The 13,098-nt window shown below is 30.3% G+C and overlaps 1 protein-coding gene across 1 annotated transcript; it reads right to left on the bottom strand.

The window, feature by feature from the left end:
- Positions 1-4,905: 4,905 nt before the first annotated feature.
- LOC125844461 (zinc finger protein WIP2-like) lies at positions 4,906-8,943 on the bottom strand. The gene is made up of 2 exons (XM_049523775.1): positions 8,064-8,943; positions 4,906-5,640 (listed from the first exon to the last, which is right to left on the bottom strand). Exons 1-2 carry the CDS (start codon positions 8,655-8,657, stop codon positions 5,197-5,199), a joined length of 1,038 nt encoding a protein of 345 aa, XP_049379732.1. The 5' UTR covers positions 8,658-8,943; the 3' UTR covers positions 4,906-5,196.
- Positions 8,944-13,098: the final 4,155 nt, after the last annotated feature.

The raw sequence follows: 13,098 nt of genomic DNA, 5'->3' as shown, positions 1-13,098 counted from the left end.
AAGATAACACAGCTAAGTCTATGAAATGCAGCATTGAATGGAATTCAGATACAGGGTATGAGGTACTTCATGGACCATACAGACATGTAGTTGATATTCAAAGGCAAATATGTAGCTGTAGAGCATGGATGTTGAAAGGCATACCATGTCCTCATGCAATAGCTGCTCTTCACCATAGGAAATTGGACCCAATCAACTATATTTCTCATTGGTATAACAGAGAAACATACATGAAGACATACAACTACTTCATTCAGCCAGTTATGAATTTGAAAATGTGGCCAGAATCACAAAACATCTCTGTGATACCACCTCCTGTTAGGAAGATGCCAGGAAGGCCTGGCAAGAAAAGGAAGAAAGAGCAAGGTGAAACCAGTAAAACTGGAAAATTATCCAAAAGAGAGATTGAGATGTCATGCAGCACTTGTCATAACAAGGGTCACAATAAAAGAAAGTGTCCTCTTGGTGCACCTACTTCTGGCACAAGCTTTACTGCTGGACCAAGTTCAAGACCTCCTTCTGGCCCTGCTGCACCAAGTTCAAGACCTCTTTCTGGCCCTCCTGCTGCACCAACATCAACACAAACTGTTGTCCCTGCTGTTGCACCAACATCAACACAAATTGCTGGCCCAAGAGCAACACTTAATGCTCCAACTGAAAGAGGAAGGGGTAGACCAAAGGGTTCAACAGAAAAGGTGATATAGTTTCCTTTATTTACTTCATGTATAAGTTTTAAATAAGTTGTTTTACTGAATATTTTGTTATTTTTTAGGGTACTGTTGCTAGCAGAACAAGAATGGTTGGAATGGGTGACCACTACACACACAAAGTGGTGCTACTATTATTAATGTAAGTTCCCTATTTCTATACTTAAATATCATTTATTATTTTTTCTTTAATCACAAATTAAGATTATTTATATTCATTTGAATAGCCTGGAATGCCTAGTGAAAGATTTAGAATTGTGAAGTTTTCAGCAGTTGTCACTGGAGATCTTGGACATAAACCACCATGTGGTGTGAAATGGAAGGAAAAACAAGCTATGACCTCAAGCCAACTTGAATAGATGAGGGGAAGAAAACAAATAGAGACTAGGTCTAAGGCTGCACATTTGAGCCTAGAGAGCTCTAATGCAATCTAACTTGTTTTGGTAGATTTTTATTGGTAATGCAATGTAGACATTTGTTTTGTTGGGTGATAGACAATGCAATGCACTTTATCCCTATTTAGTACCATTATATTTAAGACAATGAATTGCAGTTGTGACTGCATTTTGATTTGTGGTGTTTGATTATGTAACTGCTTTGACATATATTAACTTCTATTTTGATTAATGATTATGCAGTTATGAATGTCTGTTTATGTAACAATATTGCTTCTCTTTTAGTGATGGTTTCTGTGTTTATGGAGGGCAATCAGTGACTACTTAAGCAGTGGCTACACAAACGTATAGTTTAGACAGTTGAGTAGATAGTTGTACACACTAAATATATAGTTTATGACCAAATACAAAATCAAATACTTGCAACAATAAATAAGACAAATTAAGCTAAGGGAAGCTTTGTAAATTATTTTCATTACACAAAAGCCTTACAAGTTCAACACCATATTGCAAATTTTTGGTACAATAAGAGATCATGACAATTTCCTTGAATGTCCTTCTCCATTCAGAAACAATACTCTTTGAAATACTATACTTACACCTAAAATACAAACACACAACAGAGCAATCCAAAGTTGTTTCTCCCTTTTCTTGGACTTGGCCAATTTGTTTTTCCATTTCTTTTCAACTGCTTTCATCTTCTTCAAATCATCATCAAAATTGTCCATTTTTGACTCCTTCTTGTTCATATCTATTTTACTTTCCATGGATTTGGTCGACTTAGTAGGCTTGTTGATTTTCTTATCCGAAGTTTCAACTTTTCGAGAAGATTCAACACTATGTTCAAGCTCCGCAATTCTTCCCAACAACTTGGGAATCACAAATTTGGATCTTGGATCAATATAATCATCTTTCCAAAGCCAAAAATCGCATGATCTAGCATTCTTAAAAAACAAAACGAATCATTCTATGGCTCTTGAAACAGCAAAACGAATTATTCAACTCTTAAAAAAGATTAACTTACCCCATAGTATGGACAACCCCAATATCTTCTACTAGGATTTCTCGGGGTCCAAGAGGTCAGCAAAGGCAAAACAAATCCATGTTTGCATCGCACCTCTTCCAATTCATGATCTTCCTCTTGTAAACAGAGCCTAGTCAAGCTTATTCGAGTCATTGTAGCACCTTAATAAGAATTACCGCGAATCAAACAACTAAAAATTCAAAATACGAAATAGATAGAAACAAATCAAAATGAAAATACGAAATAGATAGAAACAAATCAAAATGAAAAAGAGAGAAATAAATCAAAATGGAAAAGAGATGAATGAATAATAATGAAAAAGAGTTACCTTTGATTCAAAAGAAGGAATTTTGAACTATGTTTGAATTTAGGGTTCTTGATTCAGATTTTTGGGTGAAAATTTAGGGGTTTTGTTCATTAGGGTCAGGTGGGTGGGTTATATGAAGGGAATGGGAATATAACCGTTGGGTTAGATTTTTTTAATTAAAAAAATAAATAAAAATGACTTTATTAGCGTGTTGACGCGCTCAACTATGTGGAGCGAAACGCGCCCTGGGTTGGGTGACGGAAGGGGGAAATAAATACTTTTATGTACTTAAGGTGTGTAATAGGTCACCCCATTAGTTAAAGTGTGTAAATGACTTTTGGGTATACGTTTAGGGGGCAATTTATGTTTGCCTTCTTATTATGTTCATCATATGTACTCATGATACATTCTTGGTGACTATTGAAATCATAATATGTTATGTATGTTTTCTTATCAGATTTGTTCCTTTGATTTCGTTGTTCTAAACTTTACTTACATTCACCCGTAGTGGTAATAGTTGGTTATGACATCTTCTATATCCAAAATGTATATTTATGCTTGCTTTATGCTTCAAGTACATGACATACTAGCTTGTGTCTATTACACTTATCTCTTCCAGTTTCCTATTTATGAGTGTCAAAGTCATGATAAGTATAAGCTATGATTTAAAATTATCTCTTTTATTCTAGGTCCTCATACTTAGTCCTTTAGTGACCCTTCTTATGTTGCGATAGTGATGTTTTTGTTGTCTCTTATTGGTAAGATAGGGGTATGCTTATTCTACCTAAGGTTATAAAATTAGAGGGAGATCAAAGATCATCGTATTAACAAATTAGATAAAAAGTTTTTGGTATGTCTCTTGATAGTAGTCCATGAAAATTTTAGCCAGTCAAGACGTTAGGAAAGTTAACGGCTATTAGATGGGTTGTTTACCTTGATGTACATGAAGTGATTACAGTGATAGGCTTGAATAGTGTTGATAACATGTAGACGGATGCATTTTCCACTAGAAGTTTCTTATTTTGAACTTGAGGTTAGTTAAATGGAATGGTAAGAAGAAATAGTATTCTTAAGATGGAATTCCCTACAGAAATATAAGATTGGAACATTAATCTGGCGTGTAGAACCTTGTAAGTTCAGATTAGGCTTGAACATTGTGAGATCATATAGTTAGACTTAGACTTGAGTAGAAGTAGACACATGTATCCTTGTGAGTGTTATAAGTTGTAGTTGAGGAAGGATAATATTCAAGAGAAGAAGTATGATTGAGAAGTGTTTCTAAGCTTCAAAGTCAGCAGTTGTATGGTTTCAGATAGGGTGTGACCCATATTCAATCTATATCGTTCATACTTTATGAATCTATGTTGGTGTCTCACGTGAATTATGCATATGATTCCTTCCCTCAAAATGTTAAAAGAGTTCCCTTTCCAAATCTTCATATATAGGCCAACAGAGGCCAAGTTCATGTCCTTGTTTATATTTTTCATGCATATGTTAGTTCTTACGCTCTCAGCTCATGCTTCTATATTCCTTATTGTTGATTGCTAAACTCATATTGTTGATAAAATTCAGTTTATACTATTATATACATCACAAGTAGCCCAAAAAAATCTTATCTTACTCTATTCACATGTCTATTCTAGATTTTATCTTCATTCAAGGGCAAATGATCCCAAGGAGGAGATATTGTAACACCCAGCAACTTCAAAACAAAAATTTGAACCATCCTCCGTGAACCCAAGGATTTCTAAGTTGTACATATATGTTAAGGTCCTTTACTAAGTATAGTAAGTGTATTTGATGTGTTTTAGAGTTGTAAGGTACCTCAAACAACAAGTTCAAAGCATTTCTATTGGCTAAGTTTTTGCATTAATTCATGCAAGGTTCACTTCAAACGATCATATCTCTCAACATATAATGAATTAGGTGGCTCGTTACCTATTATATTAAAGTTCTATGAGTCTTCTTTCCACCTCCATCAAATTTATATTATTTTGAGGTTGGAGCAAAAAGTTATGACCATTTTATCAGAGACTACCACAACAGAGTTTTCAGAGTCAATAACTACTAACCTCATTTACGGGTCGTACTTTAAGTTCGACCCGTACTGTCAACTCGTGAAACCAACTTCTGAAATTCAATTTTTTGGTCTGATTTTCATTGACCTACGGGTAGTAAAACTTTTTGAAACCAGCTTCATCTTTTTACTTCTTCAATTTTTATGGAAAATGAGGTGTTGGTCTCACAAAGCTCCTCTAGCTCTCTACCACTACAAAAGTATTGTTATCATGATCAAATGGAAAGGTAATTAGCAATACTCCTAACTAAATTAATCGTACATGGTCAAAAGGAGGAAAATCAACATATATATTTTTTAAAAATGGAACCAAAAAAAAGTACTAAAACATACATCTTTAAACATATAGAGAGAGCTGACTTCTTCTCATGAGAACAATAAAGTTGCAACTGAAGAAAATGATCAAGAGCAACAAGCTAGGTTTTTACTAATGCAACATAGCTAAGGAGAGAAAGAAAATTATGTAGTTCTCAAAATGAACTTTCCCCCATACCCCGAAATTTTTTATTATGTGTCTCACACGATTTGACACTAGTTTTCTGAAGCTTATTTTTATCTCACAAAAGAGTGGTTACACTTTTTTTTTATGCGAGATAAAAATAAGTGTCATACAATTAATATCAGTTGTGTGAGTCGACAAAATAAAAAAATCCCCCATAGGTGCGCGATATATATCATGTATATTGTCAATTAGAAGGATCATGATCATTGTCTTGTTCAATTTCTGAAGCAGGTTCATCCTCTTCTTCTAAGCAATCAATACCATAAGCTTCATGTCCATTTCCAAATGCTTTAATATGATCTTTAAGTGACCTTTTATGCTTAAAATCTGATCCACAAGTGCAATACCAAAGCTTACCACAATTCTTCTCATGAGTTCTCCAATCACCTCTCACAGCAAATGCTTTGCCACATTTCCTACACATGAATGGTTTAATTCCATGTTTTCTTTTGTAATGAGTCTGAAGGGTTCTGAAATCTTTCAATGGCTTAGCTCTTGGATGATCAATGTTGTTCCTACAGCCAGGTGAACAACAGAAGCAAGGTAACCTAAGCATTGCTGTTGGTTGTGTTCCCCTTAGAGATTCTGGTCCTTTTCTGTATTGAGATCCATGCCCCCACATGTGCATCTGTTTAACAATATACAACAAATAGGTTACAAAAAGATGCATGTATAATGAATTACTACATTTAATCTGTTGCAGCATATCAATTTATTTGATATAGTTTAACTCGACACAAAGTTTAAGAGGGTGTTTGGTTTGGCTTAAAAATTGGTCAAACATACTTTTAAATCAGTTTTTGACTTCTGAGAAATGTTTGACAAATATAAAAGTAACTTAAAATAAGTCAAAAATTAATTAAAATAAGTTAGAAAATATTTAGCAAGGTAAAAAATAACTTAAAATAAATTTAAAATGACTTAAAATAAGTCAAAAACCAAATAAACGAACTCTAAGACTACTACTATAAAGAAAAGTAAGTCATATAAATTAAAACAGATGAAGTGCAAATTAATGTTACTCCCTCTGTCCCATTTTACGTGGCCCCATTTCCTTTTTGGTCAATCCCAAAAAGAATGTCACATTTTCTTATATGATAAGTTTATAAAGGTACAATTCCTCTTTTATCCTTGTTGGTTCCACTTAATCTTAAAATAATACTTCAATACATTTATGAGGATAGAGAAAAAAGAGTCTACTTTTTAAAGGGCAATTTGGTAAACATTTCAAAGTCTTCATTTATTTCTTAAACTCCGTGCCCGGTCAAATGTTGCCACATAAAATGGGACGGAGGGAGTATTAGATACTTCCTTCATCCACTTTCAATTGTCATGATATACTTTTTTAGAATCAAATTATAAGAACTTTGACCAAAAATTTTTGATGTATTTTTTCATCATATTGATATACAAAAAAAATTACAATTTATAGCACTTTTCATATAATTTTTGAATATCTATTTTTTTAAAAAAACATCGAATTAATATAATTTAAGTCGAGTAGCATTACATGAAAATCAAGAAATTCTCCCAGTACTAGCTACTACAGTCGGATTAATTAACAAGGTGTTAGGTCATATAATTAAGGGACGAAGTTAATGAAGGGCTGCAGAATGACTTTAAATTTAATTGTTCTGTTAGTTATTAGGTCATGTCATTTGATACACATTGCTCATTATAATAACTTGTAGCCTTTATGAAATGCATTATTTAACTACCCAAGTAAATAATTAAGTTTTGAGTTTGATATGCAATCATGTCGAAATAATCACTATTTTCATTCAATATATGGTGGATTTATTTTTGAAGCTTGATGATAAGATTTTGTGATGATATACTGTGACTAAAGAGTCTTTCTTTAATTAAAGATTGCATTTAGAAATACTTTTGACAATATGTTTAACTTATATAAAGAAAAAAAATTTAACTTTTGTTGGAAACCACACACAATTATTGAGATCTATTTGATAATTTGCATGTAGTCATTTTAAATTTGAGGGGAGAAAAGGTAAAAATAAAAAGTTGACATATTGTCAAGGGAAAAATACAAGAATTATAGTTCATAGTATATGCATATACTATGTGTGGGTTTACACTTTACATGCATGTTTCTTTGTACACTTTTGGATATTATTTTAAGTTGAAAAAAAAAACAGTATCAAAACTTAAAGTTGAAAAAAAAGTATTTGACTATGAATATTACGAAAAGACAACGATTGTGGATTATTCTAAGGTTCCAAAATAAAAAGTTAAAAATAAAGGAAAATTATTATTCAAAGGAAATATTTGTCAAATTTTTTTAAGTAACATTTATTTTTACTCTGTTAAGAGATTAGGCAAAATTAGGAATTATTGAGTACACACAAGTGCCTATGTGTAATACAAACTTCAAGGACAAAAGGCATTTTAGCTGTGTGTTGTTCAATCAAATAAAGAGAGTCACTGACCAAAGTTCTGATCAGTTGGACCAGGTTGATTTATCAGATCCCCATAAATCATTCAGAAAAATATAATAATAAAACAAAGGAGGGTAAAGGGGAAAAAATTATAAAGATATTTTAGGTGGCTTTTGTTATGAAATAGAAAAGAAAAAGCAAACCTTACAAGGACCCATATAGTGCTGTCTTTCATCCTATCAAAAATCCAGCTAAGGATTCGTTCGGTACGAAAGATGAGGAATAATTAATTTCTTGATTAATTTTAAGATAAGTTTAATCTATGTTTGGTTTAGAAAAATCACAAAGTAACTAATTTTTGGATTGTGAAATAACTAACAATTCTGAGTAATTAATCTCAGAATAACTTGTTCCAGCAAACGATCCCAAAAAGTAAAAGGTTTAAAATCATGCTAGAAAAGTGTAGCTATAGCAAATTAGGGAGATGGGTTTTTCTCTCTTTTTCTACAAAACAAAAAGAAGAAAGGCAATGATGGAAACACAAAAGGCAAGTTTTAGCCTTTAGCCTGTATAGGCTTTTAGGATAAATCATTATAAAAAAATTGTAAGTTTGAATAATAAATAAAGTAACACAATTAGCTAGTAGATAGCATACCTGCATGTTATTGTATCTATTGAAAGTTTTGAAGCAAAGTGGACATGAAAATTGTGTAGGACCAATTAAAATTTGAGCTGGTGTTGGAATCCAATATTGACCCTTGTGAAGTGTTGAAGAATATCCAATATTAGCCAAAGTAACTTCTTCTTGTTCATGTTCTTCTTGTACTTCTTCTTTGTTGGTTGAAGAATTAATCCTTGAGATAACATCATGAGGACTTAGATTAGGAAGCCCTAATTGTAGTGCCACACTAACACTTTCATCATCTTGATTATCTTCATCACCAAAGCTCTCTTGATCTTTGTTTACCTTACTATAATTAGTATTATTATGATCAACTTCCATGGTAGATGAATAATTATCTTGATGTTGATGAATTGGACTCAAACTAAGTAGAGGAAGAGGTTCTTTCAAAGGAGGAGAAGGTGGTGGTTGTAAATATTGAAAATTTGTTGATGAGGATAAGATATAGTTATTATTATAATAAGAAGAGAAAGGATGAGGAGGAGGAGTAGAAGATGAGGAAGAATGGTAAATAGGGTTGAAATTATTGAACCATCCATGAAAGTAATTAGTGTAAGGATCACTCATGATTGAAGATGAGATAGAGGGACACAACACAAAGACAAAAAAGTTTATTTATAAAGGCTACTATAGCTAAAGAAGAGTGAACAAGAACACCAAAATTGAAAAAAGTTGTGAAAAGGAGAAGACTAATTAAGAAACATAGGTAGATCATATGCAAGGGGCAAAGAGAGATGTTTTAGGGCAAGAGAGTGGTGGGGATTGAGGCAGTTAAATAAAGTAAACCCTAGTGGAGAGACATCACTTCAAGGAGATGACTAAACAAGAGAGAAAAATATACCCCTAAAAATAAAGAAAGAACAAAAAAGATCTAATGGTAGTAGAGAGAGCAAGATAAATCTAGGGACTTGAAACAAGGATAGGAAAAAGAAAGAAAAAAAGAGTAGTTTATCTTTTGTATTTATGTAAAGTAATTTGATCTGATATAAAATTTAATAAAAGAAAAAAGGAACTTTTAAAATTTATGATCAAAATAAATCACAAACATTTATGTGATTATAAATTATTTTATTAAAATAAAATGATTATTTTAAAATTAAAATATTAAATATATAAATGTGTCATTACAATTAATAACTAAGTAAATCATACAAATTGTAACAGGAAAACAATTAATATAATAAAAAATTACAATAAAATCATTCGGAAAAATATAATTATAAGTATTTGTACATAAAAATGAGATTGATAACCTATTGTTTAAAAAAAATTAATAAGACAGACTATATACATACTCTTTCTATCGTAATTTATGTGCATTTCTCACTTTCAAGATTTAAATTATATAAACATTGAATAATATTTTATTATAGTACATATTTTTCATTATATTAATATGAGAGAAAATATAATTTATAACATTTTTATATAAATTTAAATATTAAATTAATCTTATTTTATTTTATTTCAAAAACTAGTTAAATTAATCATAGAAATGAAAAGCAACACGTAAATTAAAAAGGAAAGAATATAACATATACTAAAATTTAATAACAAGTGTGTGTATAAATAAAATAAAATAAAATAAAAAGAAATCCTTTATGACAAGCTTTGAAACCCAACATATATTTTTTGTAATAAATAAGTGAATAAACAAAGTTAATGAATGGAAGTTAAGACAAGACCATGAAATTAGGGTTGGCTGCTGTCTGCTATCAACAGAGAAAGAGAGAGATATGTCACACAGGAATAGCATGCATACAAAAAAGGTCATTATAATTACTCTCTCCCTTTTATTTTGCTCCACCTCTATATCATATATAAACATAATATTTTATTTTAATTGTTTATTCTAACAAATTAAGATTTATTAAGATTTTTTTAATACTATTTTTAGTATTAAAAACCTACATAAAATAATAATAATTAACTTTTTTTCGCACACGCATAGGACTCTATTTGGGGAAGTGCTCCTTATCAAAAGAGTTTTTCAGAACCCGAGACATCTGATTAAGAAAGGAGCAACTTTATCATTGCACCATTTTCAATGATGGTGATAATAATGATAGTCAAATTTAGAAGTTCATAATATCATTAATAAAATTATTTTAGTAAAATAAATATATAATTAAAATTTTCTTAACAATATATCTGGTCAACGTGAGCCAAATAACACTCTCTGCGTTTACTTTTACTTGTCTACTATTTCAAAAATAAATTTTCATTTTTATTTGTCACCTTTTAACATATAAAAAAGATTATATTTTTTATATTTTACTCTTAATATTAATTAGTTATTTCTTTAATCAATTTTCAAATTTTAATATTTTAAACATCAATTAATAGAAATAGTGTAATAAAATAAGTATATCAATTATTATTTTCTTAATAAATATGTCAAATCTAAATACCCCATCAATTTTTTAAAAATGGTCTAGTTTTACTTGGTACAAAATTTAAGAAAAAATAGAGAGAAGACTTTTTTATTTTGTGATTCTAAATAAAATTATATCAAATATATCAAAACGTCTGTTAATTTTATGGTTTTAAACATGTCACGTGGACAGATAAAATTAAACTATTGTAAAAAGAAAAAAAACATTCTTTTTTAGATAAATTGAAAAGAAATATTTTAATCAAATGAAATATGATAAGTAAAAATAAACGGAAACGGTGTGATATGAGAGAGTAGGAAGGTGAATTACTGGTGTTGGGAATGAGAGAGGTTTGAATACACACCGGCAAATGCTTTGATTGAAGAGCTATGGTCGGGTAGAAAGAGAGTGAATGGGTAGTGGTCATTGCAAAGCTAGGGGTGGGGGTTAGGGGTGTCGACCCTACAAACCTTTGGATCAAGCCTCTAAAACACTATACTTGTCACTGTTTCACACCACAGTTAGCCTTGGAACTACTACTGTTCACACTTTATTTTTTACTAGCTTATTGTTTTAAAAACACTATTCTTTTTGTTTATTTTTATTTGTGTTGTATTAAAGTTAAATATATGGGGTAGAGTGTTATCGTGTCAAGAACTAGTAGATGTAAATTGCGAAAAAACAATGCAAAAATCGAAGGATAGAAAATCGATGGCTAAGATCGGTACATAAAAAAAGAGGGAAAAATTGATTGAGTCTATCGGTTTTTATTATTGCTATAAAATGAATAATAGAAAATCAACGGATGTAGTTTTTAACAAACTACTTAGTTTACGTCCTTCGATTTTAATCAACCATGTTTGTCGGTTCTTCGAATTTGAGGCACCAAAATTTGACGTCGATGAGTTTGTTGGTTTGGCCGATAAACTGATCTCTGTCCGTCGATCTTGGCCCTTGTGTTTCTAGTAGCTTTTAATAGTGAATGTTAAAGATGAATGTGTGGGCATATTAGGCGGGATAAGATTTGAAATATTGAAGATATTTAAAATAACGTGGTAGTGGCTTTCATGGTGAAGAAAGTAAGACTGAGATGTTTTGGACATGTGAAAAGGAGATGTGCAGATGCCCGATGAGGAGGTGCAAGAGGTTTAATATAGAGGGTACAAGAAGAGATAGATGTATGCCGAAAAAGTATTAGGTGGAGGGAATTAGATAGGACATGATGTAACTTTAGCTTACCAAAGATATGATCTTAGATAGAAAGGTGTGGAGATCACGAATTATGATAGAATGTTAGCAGATAGTGGAGTGTTGTTTTGCTTTTTGACGGTTTTACGCATTAATTGTATGTCTTGCTTTTAATATCCATCATAATTTTTTTTATTAATTGTGATCTAATTATCGCATTATTTTGTTGTTACTATTGTTTCTTTCTCGTAGGACTTGCATTGTTTTCCTTATTAGTTATGTTGCTATGTTTTCTTCTTCTTTCTACTAAAATATGTTCCACTTAAGTCGAAAGTCTTTTAGAAATAGTCTTAGACCCAATTTGAGGGATTCCACGGGCTATGTTGTTATATTGTCATTGTTCTTATTATTGTTGTAAATATTTATTTTACTTGTTCAATTTTAAACGTCAAGATTTAATTTATTATTTGATACCTATATATGATCCTTATTTTTTTTATTTTTTTTTATATGATCCTTATTATTATTAAGTACTCATTCTTCAATATTTGAATGACTTGTAATAATTAATTAATAAGAATGAAATAGTAAAATTATTATTTTATTTATTATATTTAAAAAAAATAAAAAAAAAATATATATATATCAAATAAAACATAAACAAATATACATTGATGCAGAGAGTACTAAATTTGTTAACCTTCATCATGTCTTTTTAGTGGCTACCTAGCTAAAAAGTTTTTATGTATATACATTATTGTATCATACAACTCAACTTTGAAGGTTGATTTTGCTGATTAGGGGTTTTTTTTTTTTTACTTATTTTTTGTTAAAAGATGTTTGGATTTGGATAGTAGAAATTACGTCTCTAATTCAAATTATTCAAAATTAAGAGTACTTTCAAAAACGAAATTACGTTTCTCACTCAAATTATGTCACATAAATTAAAATATTATCGAGGAATTTTTTTTAATAAATTTATCTTTGGATATTAAACTTTTACTACGTATAAAAAGTCGATATAGATTCATTGGACAAGAATAATCATTTCGATTCTCATAAAAATGGCGATCATTATTAAGAACGAAAAAAGACAACACTGAGGTAAGTCATGGCTATGAGTCACTAAAACGATGTGTCCTTTTTCTATCCATAAAGGAAGCAAAAAAATAAATTTTACTCTCTTTTTACAATATGAAAATAGAAATAAAGATCGAAGTTTAAGCCTACTTGTTACTTGATTTGCTTTTATATATAATACTAGATATGAAAGGGCCCGTTAACGGGCCCAATATTACAAATTTAAGAGGTATTTAATTAATTTTTTGAAAAGAAAAATTATCATTAATATTTTCTAATAAAAACGAGAGTAAATGATAATAAAATCACACTTTATATTAATAACAATAATAATAATAATTTATATATATATATATATATATATA

Source organism: Solanum stenotomum, chromosome 11 (assembly GCF_019186545.1).
Source record: "Solanum stenotomum isolate F172 chromosome 11, ASM1918654v1, whole genome shotgun sequence".
Taxonomy (NCBI): domain Eukaryota; kingdom Viridiplantae; phylum Streptophyta; class Magnoliopsida; order Solanales; family Solanaceae; genus Solanum; species Solanum stenotomum.
This window is presented reverse-complemented; position numbering and strand designations above follow the sequence as displayed.

Bases quoted from the DNA above. Each gene is read 5' to 3' on its own strand.
- LOC125844461 (XM_049523775.1), bottom strand. From the start codon at position 8,657: ATGAGTGATCCTTACACTAATTACTTTCATGGATGGTTCAATAATTTC. The intron at 5,641-8,063 runs GTATGCTATCTA...ATTGTTAAACAG, and splicing joins ATAGATACAATAACATGCAG to ATGCACATGTGGGGGCATGG.